Raw genomic sequence first — 16,220 nt, 5'->3', positions numbered from 1 at the left:
CCCCCACCCTATGATCCACTTCCGCTTCCATGGTTCCATCCGCTGACAGATCCACTCCCAGATATCTAAAACACTTCACTTCCTCCAGTTTTTCTCCATTCAAACTCACCTCCCAATTGACTTGACCCTCAACCCTACTGTACCTAATAACCTTGCTCTTATTCACATTTACTCTTAACTTTCTTCTTCCACACACTTTACCAAACTCCGTCACCAGCTTCTGCAGTTTCTCACATGAATCCGCCACCAGCGCTGTATCATCAGCGAACAACAACTGACTCACTTCCCAAGCTCTCTTATCCACAACAGACTTCATACTTGCCCCTCTTTCCAAGACTCTTGCATTTACCTCCCTAACAACCCCATCCATAAACAAATTAAACAACCATGGAGACATCACACACCCCTGCCGCAAACCTACATTCACTGAGAACCAATCACTTTCCTCTCTTCCTACACGTACACATGCCTTACATCCTCGATAAAAACTTTTCACTGCTTCTAACAACTTGCCTCCCACACCATATATTCTTAATACCTTCCACAGAGCATCTCTATCAACTCTATCATATGCCTTCTCCAGATCCATAAATGCTACATACAAATCCATTTGCTTTTCTAAGTATTTCTCGCATACATTCTTCAAAGCAAACACCTGATCCACACATCCTCTACCACTTCTGAAACCACACTGCTCTTCCCCAATCTGATGCTCTGTACATGCCTTCATGTGTGTTTGTGTGTGTGTGTGTGTGTGTGTGAACCATTCATTTCATAACGGTGGTTATTTTTTCCATTGGGGGACTCGCATGACACAATATTGTCGTAAAGATCTCCGTATTTCATCAGGGGGGGATAGTAGTAGGTGTCGGGGGGAGAAGCGCATGTAACAGCTCTGCTTTTTCTCGTTTATCCGCTAAGTTTTTGTTTTAGTGAAAGCAGTGAAACGAAAAAAAAAAAAAAACATAGATTATAGCATTAACACTCAGTAGCTTAAGCCAATTAAAGCCCCGGATGTTATAGTTCTCGTGGATTATATTATGCGACGGGAATGAAAAGAAAAAAGAAAAACGTTGTTATTCTTCTTCTCTCGATAGATTACCTCATGATGTTATTACCTGCCCACTTGTATCAGTCTTGAGTCACTGTACACGTAAGGACCGTCCGGCTTCTTGCCACCTGGTAGGTAGGTAGTCGACAAACGTTTGTTGTTAGATTTTCACTACTTGAAACGTTTGATGCCCTGGAATACGTGAGACGGTCATAACCCAGACGTACAGCGGGAAAACTTGGGGATTTTCCCATTTCAGTCACTGACACCGCGAGGACCTGCTGCTGTGCGACACGATGAATACTGAAAACCCGGCGAAACGCAGCGAGAACGATATTTAACCCCGCCAGCGACAATCTGGCCCGCGTGCCGTTTTCTGTTGGGTTTACATTCACTTCTCGTGAACTGGGGGCGCTGCGGATGAATCGTGCAGCACAGGAGTTGTCCATTTGTTCGGCTCACGGAGACAAGCCATCAGGCGGGAGCAGCAACACCTCACTTAAGGAGTTATGAGCGACTGGAGGAGAGAGAGAGAGAGAGAGAGAGAGAGAGAGAGAGAGAGAGAGAGAGAGAGGTCGGGGGAGGGGGAGGGGAGGAACACTTGAAAAGACACAATACACTCCTGCCGCAGAAGGCGCCGCAGAGAAGGGGGAACCTTTGAGAAGGGAACGTCGGAAGAGAGATGGAAGGGTTAGTGTCCTACGAGAGTATCTGAGGAGGATAAGATCACTCGGTAAGGTACACCTGGAAGAGACATAGACTCTCCGAGAGAAGGGACTCTTCCAGGGGGACGAGAGTGGTGTTCCTTCAGAGGGAGTGGTCGCCGATGACGAAACCAGTGGATCGCCGCTGTGGATTTTTTCGTCAAGACGTCCATTGAAGACTTTCAGTTCGCTACATTCTTCAGGTTCTCTTTCAGCACTAGGTGCATGGTAGTGGATGGTGTGTATGGTTGTGTTGGAGGTAGTTTTAGGAGCTGTGTGATGTTGTGGATTGTGACAGTGTTGCAGAATGTATGAGGGTTGTGAGGAGCTTGTGTGGTCGATAGGTTCCTTGGGGTAAATGTGAGCTGTGTGTTGATATTAGATGTTTCGTGGTGATGGTGGTGGTATGGGCTGTGTGGGGGTTTGGTCTTTGTATGTTGGTTTTAGGATGAGTGTTGGGTGTGTGAAGTTGATGGCTAAGTGATGATTAGAATTCTGTGGTGGTGTGGGTTTTGGTCGTGTTAGTGTGTCTTGTGTGGCTGTAGTGTGTGTGTGTGTCGTGTGGTGAGGAGATGCTCTGCTGTGGTGTCAGGCGTGGTGTGGGCTGTGTGGATTGGCTTAAGGTAATCGAGAGGCGTCCGTCGAGGGCAGCAGCACCTGATACAACTCTGGCCGAAGAGTGAACGGTGGGTGTGTTACCCGACCTCTTGATCGGGAGGCAGATAACGTTTCTTCATCTTCCAAGAGACGAGGAAGACCCGTCCGTTGTGGGCAGTTTAACGCGCTGATAACGAAGGTACGACCCTCGGGTATGATGGCCTGGTCATTGACCTGACCCTTAAGGGTCTGGTCAAAGGCCAGACCATCCTAACCAAGGATCATAACGCTCTGCTCAAGGGTACGAAATCGTATAATGGAACCGAGTCCTGCTCACTTACAACTGCCCAACAGTTTACGTTATTTGGGGGAAGAACGTGTTCGATTTTTCTCATTTATTTTCCTTGGTAGTTATTACGATTTTTTCGTTTTCGATGATATCATACGTGAGAAGCCCAGCGCCTCCATGTGTTCTGTGTGTGTGTGTGTGTGTGTGTGTGTGTGTGTGTGTCACAAGCAGTCGGCAGGAGCTAAAAATACACCTCAAGAAGGAAAGCAGGTCCTAGTGGAGATGGCTGGAGGTATGCCCGCCAGCTCCCACAAGACTGAATTTCCTTTCGTCATGCTAGTCGCATTTATTATTTCACTTTCTACCTCTCGCATACCTTCGACTTACAGTTTGGTTGTGGGGAAATTCTTAAGGGTACAGTCCGCTGCCAGTGTTTCAGGCGCTGTGGTGTGGTTTTGCCTAGGAAGGAAGGAAGGCAGCTCTAACATGCCCTAAGGTGTGTGTCTCCGATCCATTACTTGAGCGACACAGCTGAGCTCGTGGTGTCCGCGGGCTTCCTGAGCGTTGGTCACCCGACTCGTCGTCATTGAATTTCGAAAGTTTACCCAGAGACCCGACTACGCACTGATTGTTCTTTTTATAACTCGCCGTGTGTGTCATCATTAATTTCATTTCATTCATCTTAAGATTTCCGTAAGTAACAAGAAGTTATATACTTTTCCCCTCCACTACAAATGTTAAGACGAAGCCAAGGCCGGCACCAGCATTAAGGGACCCGAACGTATGCTTGGTGTGATCCATCGGCATAGAAAGGTTTATTTAATTGCCTTGTTTACCCCCAACCTGACGGCCGACCATCGCTACACAACCAACCACCTCCAAACCGAGAGTGACAGAGTGCGCTTTCTTTCAGTTTTTCTTCTCACTTGATGGGCTGTTTAGAACCTTTTGAACTTTAAACGCTCATGAAGTACATTTCAATAAAGACAACGCACTCAGCCTTTAATTCTTCTGACGAGAAAACAGACCAAGAGAAAATATTTTATGACTTTTCTTGCACATGCTAATGAACTGGTCATATTGTACGTGTTTGATGTCGGCTCCTGGTAGGTCATTATGGTGGTGCCTGCCGTTATAAGGTTGTGGTGCGACGCCCATCGCTGGAACGCTAGTGGTGTCTGCCATCAACACAGCAGTGGTGGTGTCTGTTGTCAGTAGATCACTGATGGTGTCTGCCGTCACTACACCACTGATGGTGCCTGCCACCAACAGAACACTGATGGTGTCTGCCACCAACAGAACACTGTTGGTGTCTAGCATCAGTAGAGTATTGGTGGTCATCCGTCAATAAAACGCTGGCGGCTTCTTCCATCAGTAGAACACGGGTGGCCTGTCATCAACAGAACACTGGTGGCCTGTCATCAACAGAACACTGGTGGCCTGTCATCAACAGAACACTGGTGGCCTGTCATCATCAGAACACTGGTGGCCTGTCATCATCAGAACACTGGTGGCCTGTCATCAACAGAACACTGGTGGCCTGTCATCAACAGAACACTGGTGGCCTGTCATCAACAGAACACTGGTGGCCTGTCATCATCAGAACACTGGTGGCCTGTCATCAACAGAACACTGGTGGCCTGTCATCAACAGAACACTGGTGGCCTGTCATCAACAGAACACTGGTGGCCTGTCATCAACAGAACACTGGTGGCCTGTCATCAACAGAACACTGGTGGCCTGTCATCATCAGAACACTGGTGGCCTGTTATCAGTAGAACACTGGTGGCCTGTCATCATCAGAACACTGGTGGCCTGTCATCATCAGAACACTGGTGGCCTGTCATCAACAGAACACTGGTGGCCTGTCATCATCAGAACACTGGTGGCCTGTCATCATCAGAACACTGGTGGCCTGTCATCAACAGAACACTGGTGGCCTGTCATCATCAGAACACTGGTGGCCTGTCATCATCAGAACACTGGTGGCCTGTCATCAACAGAACACTGGTGGCCTGTCATCAACAGAACACTGGTGGCCTGTTATCAGTAGAACACTGGTGACCTGCCGTCAACAGACAGTGTGCGGTCTTCTGCCTATACAAGACGACTTTGGCGATGTTTGCTTACACAATATCATTGGGGTGATGTGTACAGCGGCAGCATCACTGGGATGATGCCGCGTGTACCACAGCGGTAGCGCTGCAATGGTGCCTTCGCGTCTACCATAGTAGTGTCAGTGGGTTGGTGTCGCGTGTACCACAGCATCATCACTGTGATGGTGCCGCTGAGTCTCTTACCACAGCAGGATCACTGGGATGATGTCTGTAACAATAGCATCACTGGGATGATGTCTGCCACAGCAGCATGACTGGGATGATGTCTGCCACAGCAGCATGACTGGGACAAAGTCTGCCACAGCAGCATCACTGGGATGATGTCTGCCACAGCAGCATGACTGGGACAAAGTCTGCCACAGCAGCATCACTGGGACAAAGTCTGCCACAGCAGCATCACTGGGATGATGTCTGTCACAGCAGCATGACTGGGATGATGTCTACCACAGCAGCATGACTGGGATGATGTCTACCACAGCAGCATGACTGGGACAAAGTCTGCCACAGCAGCATCACTGGGACGATGTCTGCCACAGGAGCGTCACTGATATGATGTTTGCCGCAGAGGAGGGCAGGTGTGGCAGTGTGTAATAACTGAGGTAATGCTATACACTCGAGTGTCGGGGATTACGGAGAGCCGGCCGGCCAGGCAGCAGCGCGCTACACTTCACCATTTAATATCCGTCAACTGCCGGCGGCCCGATGGGCTGGTGTCGGGTGACGGACACGAGCCCTGGGCTGCCGCTCGCTCAGTCTAGCTGATGTGCTCGCTGGAATTAATTTCAGTTGGGTAAAATGTTCGTTATTACATTATGATTAAGTGTCAGTCTTGGCTTTTTATGTGGATGGGAGTTATGACGCATTTATTGAGGCCATAACATTGATCCCTCAGAATGGGGCTCCTCCTCCTCCTCCTCCTCCACCACCCCCATCACCACCACCACGCCCTCAACACACAGTGCTTGAAGTGTCTCATGACCAGTGACCGTAAAATGCTTTGGGATTATCATCTAATGTAGTTGGAGCATCGGGAGCCTTAACTGAAGATGGGCGTGCCGTATACCACTCGCGTATCAGTATTTTTTTTTTTTTACACCCCTTCCCGCCTCCATGAGCTGTGCTGCTTCTCCTGCTCCTGTGGTTAGTATTAGCCGTGTGTTGTCATTTCCCCCTCGGGTGCGGCCGACCTTCTCTGTTGTGCCTTTAGTAAAGTGGTTAGTTAGTTACCTTTACGTTTCCGTTGTCGTCCGTCTCCACTTGCGTTACCTGCTGCATGTAACGGCATCATAATTTGTGACCGGCTTCATCACCTCCAGTATCACACATGCCATGCAAGCGTCTAGCTTGCGTTTACGTTTATGCCTGAAACCACAACTTTGCGACTGCGAGAAATCATGTTTTTTTGTACCGAAATATAGATAACTAAAGGCTATAAGATCTTATCAAAATCGCCTCTCGTGCCATATTTACGCACGAAAATTCGCAATAGGAAAAGTGATGTGTTTACCATCATGATAATTTGTACGATTAGTGTTATTACTGTGAAAATACCTGCAGGCTCCCGACATGAACAGGTGTGCTGATCCTAATGTGTTTTGCTTAATCCTTGATATTCATATGAACATTACGGGTACCCCTCTGTTCTAGGGGCCCCGAGAGGTCCGCGAAGCTGTCACGTGCAGGGCGCCCGTGTGGCCGGATAGTGGGGATTGTCTTGTGTTGGCCAAGAAAGATGGCCATTACTGTCCAAGACGAGCAGTGGTGATACAGTGAGGTGTTTACTGTGCGTTGCAGCAGGAGAAACTCTAGTTAAAGTACCAGACTCGAGGTTAGACTGTGGAGGGAGGTGGTTAGAGAAAGGGCAGAAGGTGCGACGGCGACGTAACGTGAAACTGAAGAGACAAAGAGCAGGAGCAGAAGGAGAATGGGGCAGCGACACCTGGCGGGAGGGACACTCGGGTCAGCTCCCGCTCTGGGAACGCATCGGACGAATTTATGAAAATATGGCGTCCGTGGCCACTCACTGATGAAAACCCTGTCACGGGTGAGGCAAAGATTGATCCTACCAAAGGTGCAGGTGTGTGCTGGTTGATGCTACCTCTTCTTCACCGCTGCACCACCCAAACCTGTCGTTGCACCACCCCACTGCGTCGCTACACCACCACCCGGACTACCACCACTGTACGACCCTGCTTGTCGTTACTACACACTCTCTGTCCAACACGACCTTGCTAGTCACAGAGACCTCACTCCGTTGCTACGTCCATTCTGTTTTAAAAAATACGTATATGATATTCTTTTTCTCACTGATAGTCCTTTCATATCCTGTGCTGCTTCCCTCTCCACCTACTAGCAGCTCCTTTAATATCAACCTCGTATTACTTCTTTCGATCCCGTATATTAACCAGCTATACCCCAGAGGCACTCTCCTAAACCTTATGGGAGTTTCTCATGTCATGCTTTCGTGATAATGTCGACCTTATACGACGACGTTCTTTGCCTTGGGCAGGAAGTTGGCGCAGTTGTGTGTGGAGCAGCAGCAGCGTATGCTTCTGCGAGCTCTTTGGCGGGCGCTCGACCTTGTTACTCGTGGTCATCAAGATTCTCCATAACTGGAACCTTTGTACCGCCAGGTGGTCGATTGACATGACTGAGGAGAGGATTCTGACATTACAGTATCATAGTCATAATTGCACGTTGAGATGCGTACTATACAGGGAATGTAAATGGTAATAACGTTGTGAAAACTTTTCATGGAGTAGGGTTGTGCCATGCGTGCATCCCTCCATGATAGAAGTGACCGGTGAACAAGATGGTCATGAGCAGGTCTGGATGAAGGTTCGCTTACGTTTGTCTCCATTAACCCGCCCGACTAAATGCTTTGCCTAAACCTTGCAGTGCACGAACTTTGTCATTATTTCAAGTGATGAATGTAGAATGTTACTGGCTAAACACTATGATCATCTCCATCTGGTAAGTAATATATTTATGCCAGAAGCCTTGAATGTATCAGAATATATCTTCTCCTACACTGTCCTCACTTGATGTGCATGGATAGGTGTAGAGCGGAGTGGAGTCCGACGGAGGGTCGGCCAGCCCAGGTGTCCACCGCTCGCTGCCCAGCTGTCGTTGTTACTGGAGTTAGGAGGTTACGAGCCGGATTATATTAATGCATACATCAGCTCCGGCAGTCTTGGAGCAGAACTTGTTTTTCGGTCGACTTGTATGTGCAGGGTTTAGACTGTAGGCTGTCTGTATGTTTATGATAATGGCAAGAGGATCATGATGTAATCCTAGGAACATTATTCAACTTTTTTTTTTTATCCTAGTAGCATCAGAAGAATACGAGTTTTGATACTGTATTTGTAATTTAGTTTTATAATTCAGTAATTACATCCTATTCAGTTATTACGTCAAGAAGAATGTTATTCATGACGTCAATAAGAATATATTATTTTGTACGTTTTGTTATATAATGTAGTAAATAAGTCCTTGCCAGTAAAGTTTCGCATCGTCTTTTTTCGCTTTATTGCACATTCTCCCAAGCTGCTTTTTGCCCAGCTTTAATCTCTCATCTATGATATGTTCTTAAAGCTTGTGTTTTTGCTTTGCAGGCGAGGCTATCCACCTAGCGCGAGATTTCGGGTACGTCTGCGAGACAGAGTTCCCGGCACGCCAGATAGCCGAGTACCTGTGTCGCCAGCACTCCGACCCCGCCGAGCAGTACCGACGCAAGGACCTTATTCTTGCTACAAAGTAATGATCGTACATAACTGTAATATGCACAGAAAATATTGTCAAAGAAGAATTATGATGTTTTATATAAAGATATGGAAATAAAGTATGCTTTCTAGGATTTGAAATGCTGCGATAAGTGAAACAGCGCAAAGGACTGGACAAAGCTTTGTGCATTCTTCCTTATTCAATCCGACTTTGATGGTGATATATATATATATATATATATATATATATATATATATATATATATATATATATATATATATATATATATATATATATTATGTGTGTGTGTGTGTGTGGGAATTATTTATGTGGCATTATGTAACCAGGGTGTTGTGTTACAGACAAATCACCAAAGAACTGATGGATCTGCTGAACCAGGACAGGTCGCCGCTGTGCAACACTCGGCCGCAGATCATCCTGGAGCCGTCCATCCAGCGACACCTCACACACTTCTCACTCATCACCCACGGCTTCGGCTCGCCAGCCATCGTCGCCGCCCTCACAGCCATTCAGGTATAACCACCTTCCACGGATCACTGTTTGTTCCACTGCCGTAATTTATGATTTCCACTTACTAAAGTACTCGCCATCTTTATTTTCTCTTTCCAGTGGTGATTGTTGCATATATATATATATATATATATATATATATATATATATATATATATATATATATATATATTATATTAATTTTATTTTGCCCCGTCGCTGTCTCCCGCGTTTGCGAGGTAGCGCAAGGAAACAGACGAAAGAAATGGCCCAACCCACCCCCATACACAATGTATATACATACACGTCCACACATGCAAATATACATACCTATACATCTCAATGTACACATATATATACACACACAGACACATACATATATACCCATGCACACAATTCACACTGTCTGCCCCCATTCACTCTCATCGCCACCTCGCCACACATGGAATACCATCCCCCTCCCCCCTCATGTGTGCGAGGTAGCACTAGGAAAAGACAACAAAGGCCCCATTCGTTCACACTCAGTCTCTAGCTGTCATGCAATAATGCCCGAAACCACAGCTCCCTTTCCACATCCAGGCCCCACACAACTTTCCATGGTTTACCCCAGACGCTTCACATGCCCTGATTCAATCCACTGACAGCACGTCAACCCCGGTATACCACATCGATCCAATTCACTCTGTTCCTTGCCCTCCTCTCACCCTCCTGCATGTTCAGGCCCCGATCACAAAATCTTTTTCACTCCATCTTTCCACCTCCAATTTGGTCTCCCACTTCTCCTCGTTCCCTCCACCTCCGACACATATATCCTCTTGGTCAATCTTTCCTCACTCATTCTCTCCATGTGCCCAAACCATTTCAAAACACCCTCTTCTGCTCTCTCAATCACGCTTTTTATTTCTACACATCTCTCTTACACTTACGTTACTTAGTCGATCAAACCACCTCACACCACACATTGTCCTCAAACATCTCATTTCCAGCACATCCATCCTCCTGCGCACAACTCTATCCATAGCCCACGCCTCGCAACCATACAACATTGTTGGAACCACTATTCCTTCAAACATACCCATTTTTGCTTTCCGAGATAATGTTCTCGACTTCCACACATTCTTCAAGGCTCCCAGGATTTTCGCTCCCTCCCCCACCCTATGATCCACTTCCGCTTCCATGGTTCCATCCGCTGCCAGATCCACTCCCAGATATCTAAAACACTTTACTTCCTCCAGTTTTTCTCCATTCAAACTTACCTCCCAATTGACTTGACCCTCAACCCTACTGTACCTAATTACCTTGCTCTTATTCACATTTACTCTTAACTTTCTTCTTTCACACACTTTACTAAACTCAGTCACCAGCTTCTGCAGTTTCTCACATGAATCAGCCACCAGCGCTGTATCATCAGCGAACAACAACTGACTCACTTCCCAAGCTCTCTCATCCCCAACAGACTTCATACTTGCCCCTCTTTCCAAAACTCTTGCATTTACCTCCCTAACAACCCCATCCATAAACAAATTAAACAACCATGGAGACATCACACACCCCTGCCGCAAACCTACATTCACTGAGAACCAATCACTTTCCTCTCTTCCTACACGTACACATGCCTTACATCCTCGATAAAAACTTTTCACTGCATCTAACAACTTGCCTCCCACACCATATATTCTTAATACCTTCCACAGAGCATCTCTATCAACTCTATCATATGCCTTCTCCAGATCCATAAATGCTACATACAAATCCATTTGCTTTTCGAAGTATTTCTCAGATACATTCTTCAAAGCAAACACCTGATCCACACATCCTCTACCACTTCTGAAACCACACTGCTCTTCCCCAATCTGATGCTCTGTACATGCCTTCACCCTCTCAATCAATACCCTCCCATATAATTTACCAGGAATACTCAACAAACTTATACCTCTGTAATTTGAGCACACACTCTTATCCCCTTTGCCTTTGTACAATGGCACTATGCACGCATTCTGCCAATCCTCAGGCACCTCACCATGAGTCATACATACATTAAATAACCTTACCACCCACCAATAATACAATCACCCCCTTTTTTAATAAATTCCACTGCAATACCATCCAAACCTGCTGCCTTACCGGCTTTCATCTTCCGCAAAGCTTTTACTACCTCTTCTCTGTTTACCAAATCATTTTCCCTAACCCTCTCACTTTGCACACCACCTCAACCAAAACACCCTATATCTGCAACTCTATCATCAAACACATTCAACAAACCTTCAAAATACTCACTCCATCTCCTTCTCACATCACCACTACTTGTTATCGCCTCCCCATTTGCGCCCTTCACTGAAGTTCCCATTTGCTCTCTTGTCTTACGCACTTTATTTACCTCCTTCCAGAACATCTTTTTATTCTCCCTAAAATTTAATGATACTCTCTCACCCCAACTCTCATTTGCCCTCTTTATCACCTCTTGCACCTTTCTCTTGACCTCCTGTCTCTTTCTTTTATACATTTCCCACTCAATTGCATTTTTTCCCTGCAAAAATCGTCCAAATGCCTCTCTCTTCTCTTTCACTAATAATCTTACTTCTTCATCCCACCACTCACTACCCTTTCTAATCAACCCACCTCCTACTCTTCTCATGCCACAAGCATCTTTTGCGCAATCCATCACTGATTCCCTAAATACATCCCATTCCTCCCCACTCCCCTTACTTCCATTGTTCTCACCTTTTTCCATTCTGTACTCAGTCTCTCCTGGTACTTCCTCACGCAAGTCTCCTTCCCAAGCTCACTTACTCTCACCACCCTCTTCACCCCAACATTCACTCTTCTTTTCTGAAAACCCATACAAATCTTCACCTTAGCCTCCACAAGATAATGATCAGACATCCCTCCAGTTGCACCTCTCAGCACATTAACATCCAAAAGTCTCTCTTTCGCGCGCCTGTCAATTAACACGTAATCCAATAACGCTCTCTGGCCATCTCTCCTACTTACATACGTATACTTATGTATATCTCGCTTTTTAAACCAGGTATTCCCAATCACCAGTCCTTTTTCAGCACATAAATCTACAAGCTCTTCACCATTTCCATTTACAACACTGAACACCCCATGTATACCAATTATTCCCTCAACTGCCACATTACTCACCTTTGCATTCAAATCACCCATCACTATAACCCGGTCTCGTGCATCAAAACCACTAACACACTCATTCAGTTGCTCCCAAAACACTTGCCTCTCATGATCTTTCTTCTCATGCCCAGGTGCATATGCACCAATAATCACCCATCTCTCTCAATCAACTTTCAGTTTTACCCATATTAATCGAGAATTTACTTTCTTACATTCTATCACATACTCCCACAACTCCTGTTTCAGGAGTACTGCTACTCCTTCCCTTGCTCTTGTCCTCTCACTAACCCCTGACTTTACTCCCAAGACATTCCCAAACCACTCTTCCCCTTTACCCTTGAGCTTCGTTTCACTCATAGCCAAAACATCCAGGTTCCTTTCCTCAAACATACTACCTATCTCTCCTTTTTTCACATCTTGGTTACATCCACACACATTTAGACACCCCAGTCTGAGCCTTCGAGGAGGATGAGCACTCCCCGCGTGACTCCTTCTTCTGTTTCCCATTTTAGAAAGTTAAAAAAATACAAGGAGGGGAGGATTTCTGGCCCCCCGCTCCCGTCCCCTCTAGTCGCCTTCTACGACACGCGAGGAATGCGTGGGAAGCATTCTTTCACCCCTAACCCCAGGGATAATATATATATATATATTTTTCTTTTTCTTTTAAACTATCCGCCATTTCCCGCATTAGCGAGGTAGCGTTAAGAACAGAGGACTGGGCCTTTGTGGAATATCCTCACCTGGCCCCCCTCTGTTCCTTCTTTTGGAAAATTAAAAAAAAGAAAAAAAAAAAGAGAGGGGAGGATTTCCAGCCTCCTACTCCCTCCCCTTTTAGTCGCCTTCTACGACACGCAGGGAATACGTGGGAAGTATTCTTCATCCCCTATCCCCAGGGATATATATATATATATATATATATATATATATATATATATATATATATATATACTTACACATACACACGCACATATACACACACACACACATATACATATATATACATATGAAAAAAGTAAGAAATAATTTAGAAACTGAAACTTCTAGCTTGAAATGAAATGAGAAAATGAATGTCACATACTGGTTCAACCTCTGGCAATGGAAAAGGGAAATGTATAATTTATTTACACAAACATCAATAGTAGTTCTCATCAATTTAACCACTGTATCATAAGCTTCATTGTCTAGGCTAATTTTTTTTTTCCAATTTCACTATTTTCTTGTCAAAGCACCATGTATGAAAACTATCACTCCAGTAACACAACTATAAACATTTACTTCCCTTTTAAAAAAGTATATATATATATATATATATATATATATATATATATATATATATATATATATATATATATATATGTGTGTGTGTGAAGCGTGTGGCGTAAACCATGGAGAGTTTTGTGGGGACTGGATGTGGAAAGGGAGCTGTGGTTTCGGTGGATTACACATGACAGATAGAGACTGAGTGTGAACGAATGTGGCCTTTGTTGTCTTTTTCTAGCGCTACCTCGCGCGCACGCGGGTGTAGGGGGTGTCATTTCATGTGTGGCGGGGTGGCGGCGCTAATGGATGAAGGCAGTCTTCCCACGTATTCCCCGTGTGTCGTAAAAGGCAAGTAAAGGGGGCGGGAGCGGGGGATAGAAACCATTCCGTCCTTGTATTTTAACTTTCTAAAAGGGGAAACAGAAGAAGGAGTCATGCGGGGAGTGCTCATCCTCCTCGAAGGCTCAGATTGGGGTGTCTAAATGTGTGTGGATGTAACCAAGATGAGAAAAAAGGAGAGATAGGTAGTATGTTTGAGGTAAGGATCCTGGATGTTTTGGCTCTGAGTGAAACAAAGCTCAAGGGTAGAGGGGAAGAGTGGTTTGGGAATGTTTGAGAGTAAAGTCATGGGTTGGTGAGAGGACAAAAGCAAAGGAAGGAGTAGCACTGCTCCTGAAGCAGGAGTTGTGGAAGTATGTGATAGAGTATAAGAACGTAAATTCTAGATTGATACGGGTAAAACTGAAGGTGGATGGAGAGAGGTCAGTGATTACTGATGCTTATGCACCTGGCCGTGAGAAGATAGATCATGAGAGGAAAGTGCTTTAGGATCAGCCGAGTGAGTGTGTTAGCAGCTTTGATGCTCGAGACCGGGTTATAGTGATGGGTGATTTGAATGCAAAGGTGAGTAATGTGGCAGTTGAGGGTATAATTGGTGTACATGGGGTGTTCAGTGTTGTAAATGGAAATGGTGAAGAGCTTGTAGATTTGTGTGCTGAAAAAGGACTGATGGTCGGGAATACCTGGTTTAAAAAGAGGTGTATACGTAAGTGTACGTATGTAAGTAGAAGAGATGGCCAGAGAGCGTTATTGGATTACGTGTTAATTGATAGGCGCGTGAAAGAGACTTTTGGATGTCATTGTGCTGAAAGGGGAAAACTGGAGGGATGTCTTATCATTGTCTTGTTGAGGCGAAGGTAAAGACTTGCAGAGGTTTTCAGAGAAGAAGAACGTTGGGGTGAAGAGAGTGTTGAGAGTAAGTGAGCTTGGAAAGGAAACTTGTGTAAGGAAGGACCAGGAGAGATTGCGTGCAGCATGGTATAAGGTGTGAGCAAAGATGTAAGGGGAGTGGGGGAGGAATGGGATGTATTAAGGGAAGCGGTGATGGCTTGCACAAAAGATGCTTGTGGCATGAGAAAGATGGGAAGATTAGAAAGGGTATTGAGTGGTGGGATGAAGAAGTAAGATCGTTAGTGAAAGAGAAGAGAGAGGCGTTTGGGCGATTTTTGCAGGAAAGTAGTGCGAATGACTGGGAGATGTATAAAAGAAAGAGGCAGGAGGTCATGAGAAAGGTACAAGAGGAGAAAAAGAGGGCAAATGAGAGTTGGGGTGAGAGAATATCATTAAATTTTAGGAAGAATAAAAAGATGCTTTGGAAGGAGGTAAATATAGTGCGTAAGAGAAGAGAACAAATGGGAACATCGGTGAAAGGGACTAATGAGAGGTAATAGCAAGTAGTGGTGATGTGAGAAGGAGATGGAGTGAGTATTTTGAAGGTTTGTTGAATGTGTTAGATGATAAGAGTGGCAGATATAGGGTGTTTTAGTCGGAGTGGTGTGCAAAGTGAGAGGGTTAGGGAGAATGGTTTGGTAAACAGAGAAGTGGTAGTGAAAGCTTTGCGGAAGATGAAAGCCGTCAAGGCAGCAGGTTTGGATGGTATTGCAGTGGAATTTATTAAAAAAGGGGGTGACTGTGTTGTTGACTGGTTGTTAAGGATATTCTTTATATGTATGGTTCATGGTGAAGTGCCTGAAGATTGGCGGAATGCATGCATAGTGCCACTGTACAAAGACAAAGGGATAAAGGTGAGTGTTCTATATTCAAAGGTATAGATTTGTTGAGTATTCCTGGGAAACTATATGGGAGGGTATTGATTGAGAGGGTAAAGTCATGTACAGAGCATCAGATTGGGGAAGAGCAGTGTGGTTTTAGAAGTAGTAGTGGCTGTGTGGATCAGGTATTTGCTTTGAAGAATGTATGTGAGAAATACTTAGAGAAACAAATGGATTTGTATGTAGCATTTATGGATCTGGATAAGGCATATGATAGAGTTGATAGAGATGCTTTGTGGAAGGTATTAAGAGTATATGGTGTGGGAGGTAAGTTGCTAGAAGAAATGAAGTTTTTATAAAGGATGTAAGGCATGCGTACGAGTAGGAAGAGGGGAAAAAGATTGGTTCTCAGTGAAAGTCGGTTTGTGGCAGGGGTGCTTGATGTCTCCATGGTTTAATTTGTTTATGGATGGGGTTGTTAGGGGATGAATGCAAGAGTTTTGGAGAGAGGGGCAAGTATGCAGTCTGTTGTGGATAAAAGGGCTTGGGAAGTGAGACAGTTGTTGTTCACTGATGATACAGCACTGGTGGCTGATTTGGGTGCGAAACTGCCGAAGCTGGTGACTGCGTTTGGTAAAGTGTGTGAAAGATGAAAGCTGAGAGTAAATGTGAATACGAACAAGGTAATCAGGTTCAGTGAGGTTGAGGGACAAGTTGATTGGGAGGTAAGTTTAAATGGAGAAATCTGGAGGAAGTGAAGTGTTTTAGATGTCCGGGAGTGGATTT

General features: G+C 45.2%; 1 protein-coding gene across 3 annotated transcripts in view; it reads left to right on the top strand.

Annotated features, from left to right (window-relative positions):
• Positions 1 to 16,220, top strand: part of LOC139750827 (transcription factor AP-2-epsilon-like) — a 313,622-nt gene that overhangs the window by 276,639 nt on the left and 20,763 nt on the right. For all 3 annotated transcript variants that reach the window (XM_071665597.1, XM_071665598.1, XM_071665599.1), the window contains exons 9-10: positions 8,373 to 8,514; positions 8,844 to 9,015. In XM_071665597.1, coding sequence (XP_071521698.1) covers positions 8,373 to 8,514; positions 8,844 to 9,015 — 314 coding nt within the window. The remainder of the gene's footprint in view (positions 1 to 8,372; positions 8,515 to 8,843; positions 9,016 to 16,220) is intronic.

Source organism: Panulirus ornatus, chromosome 10 (assembly GCF_036320965.1).
Source record: "Panulirus ornatus isolate Po-2019 chromosome 10, ASM3632096v1, whole genome shotgun sequence".
NCBI classification, from domain to species: Eukaryota; Metazoa; Arthropoda; class Malacostraca; order Decapoda; family Palinuridae; genus Panulirus; species Panulirus ornatus.
Note: the sequence above shows the minus strand (reverse complement) of the source record. Positions and strands in the feature narration are given on the sequence as shown.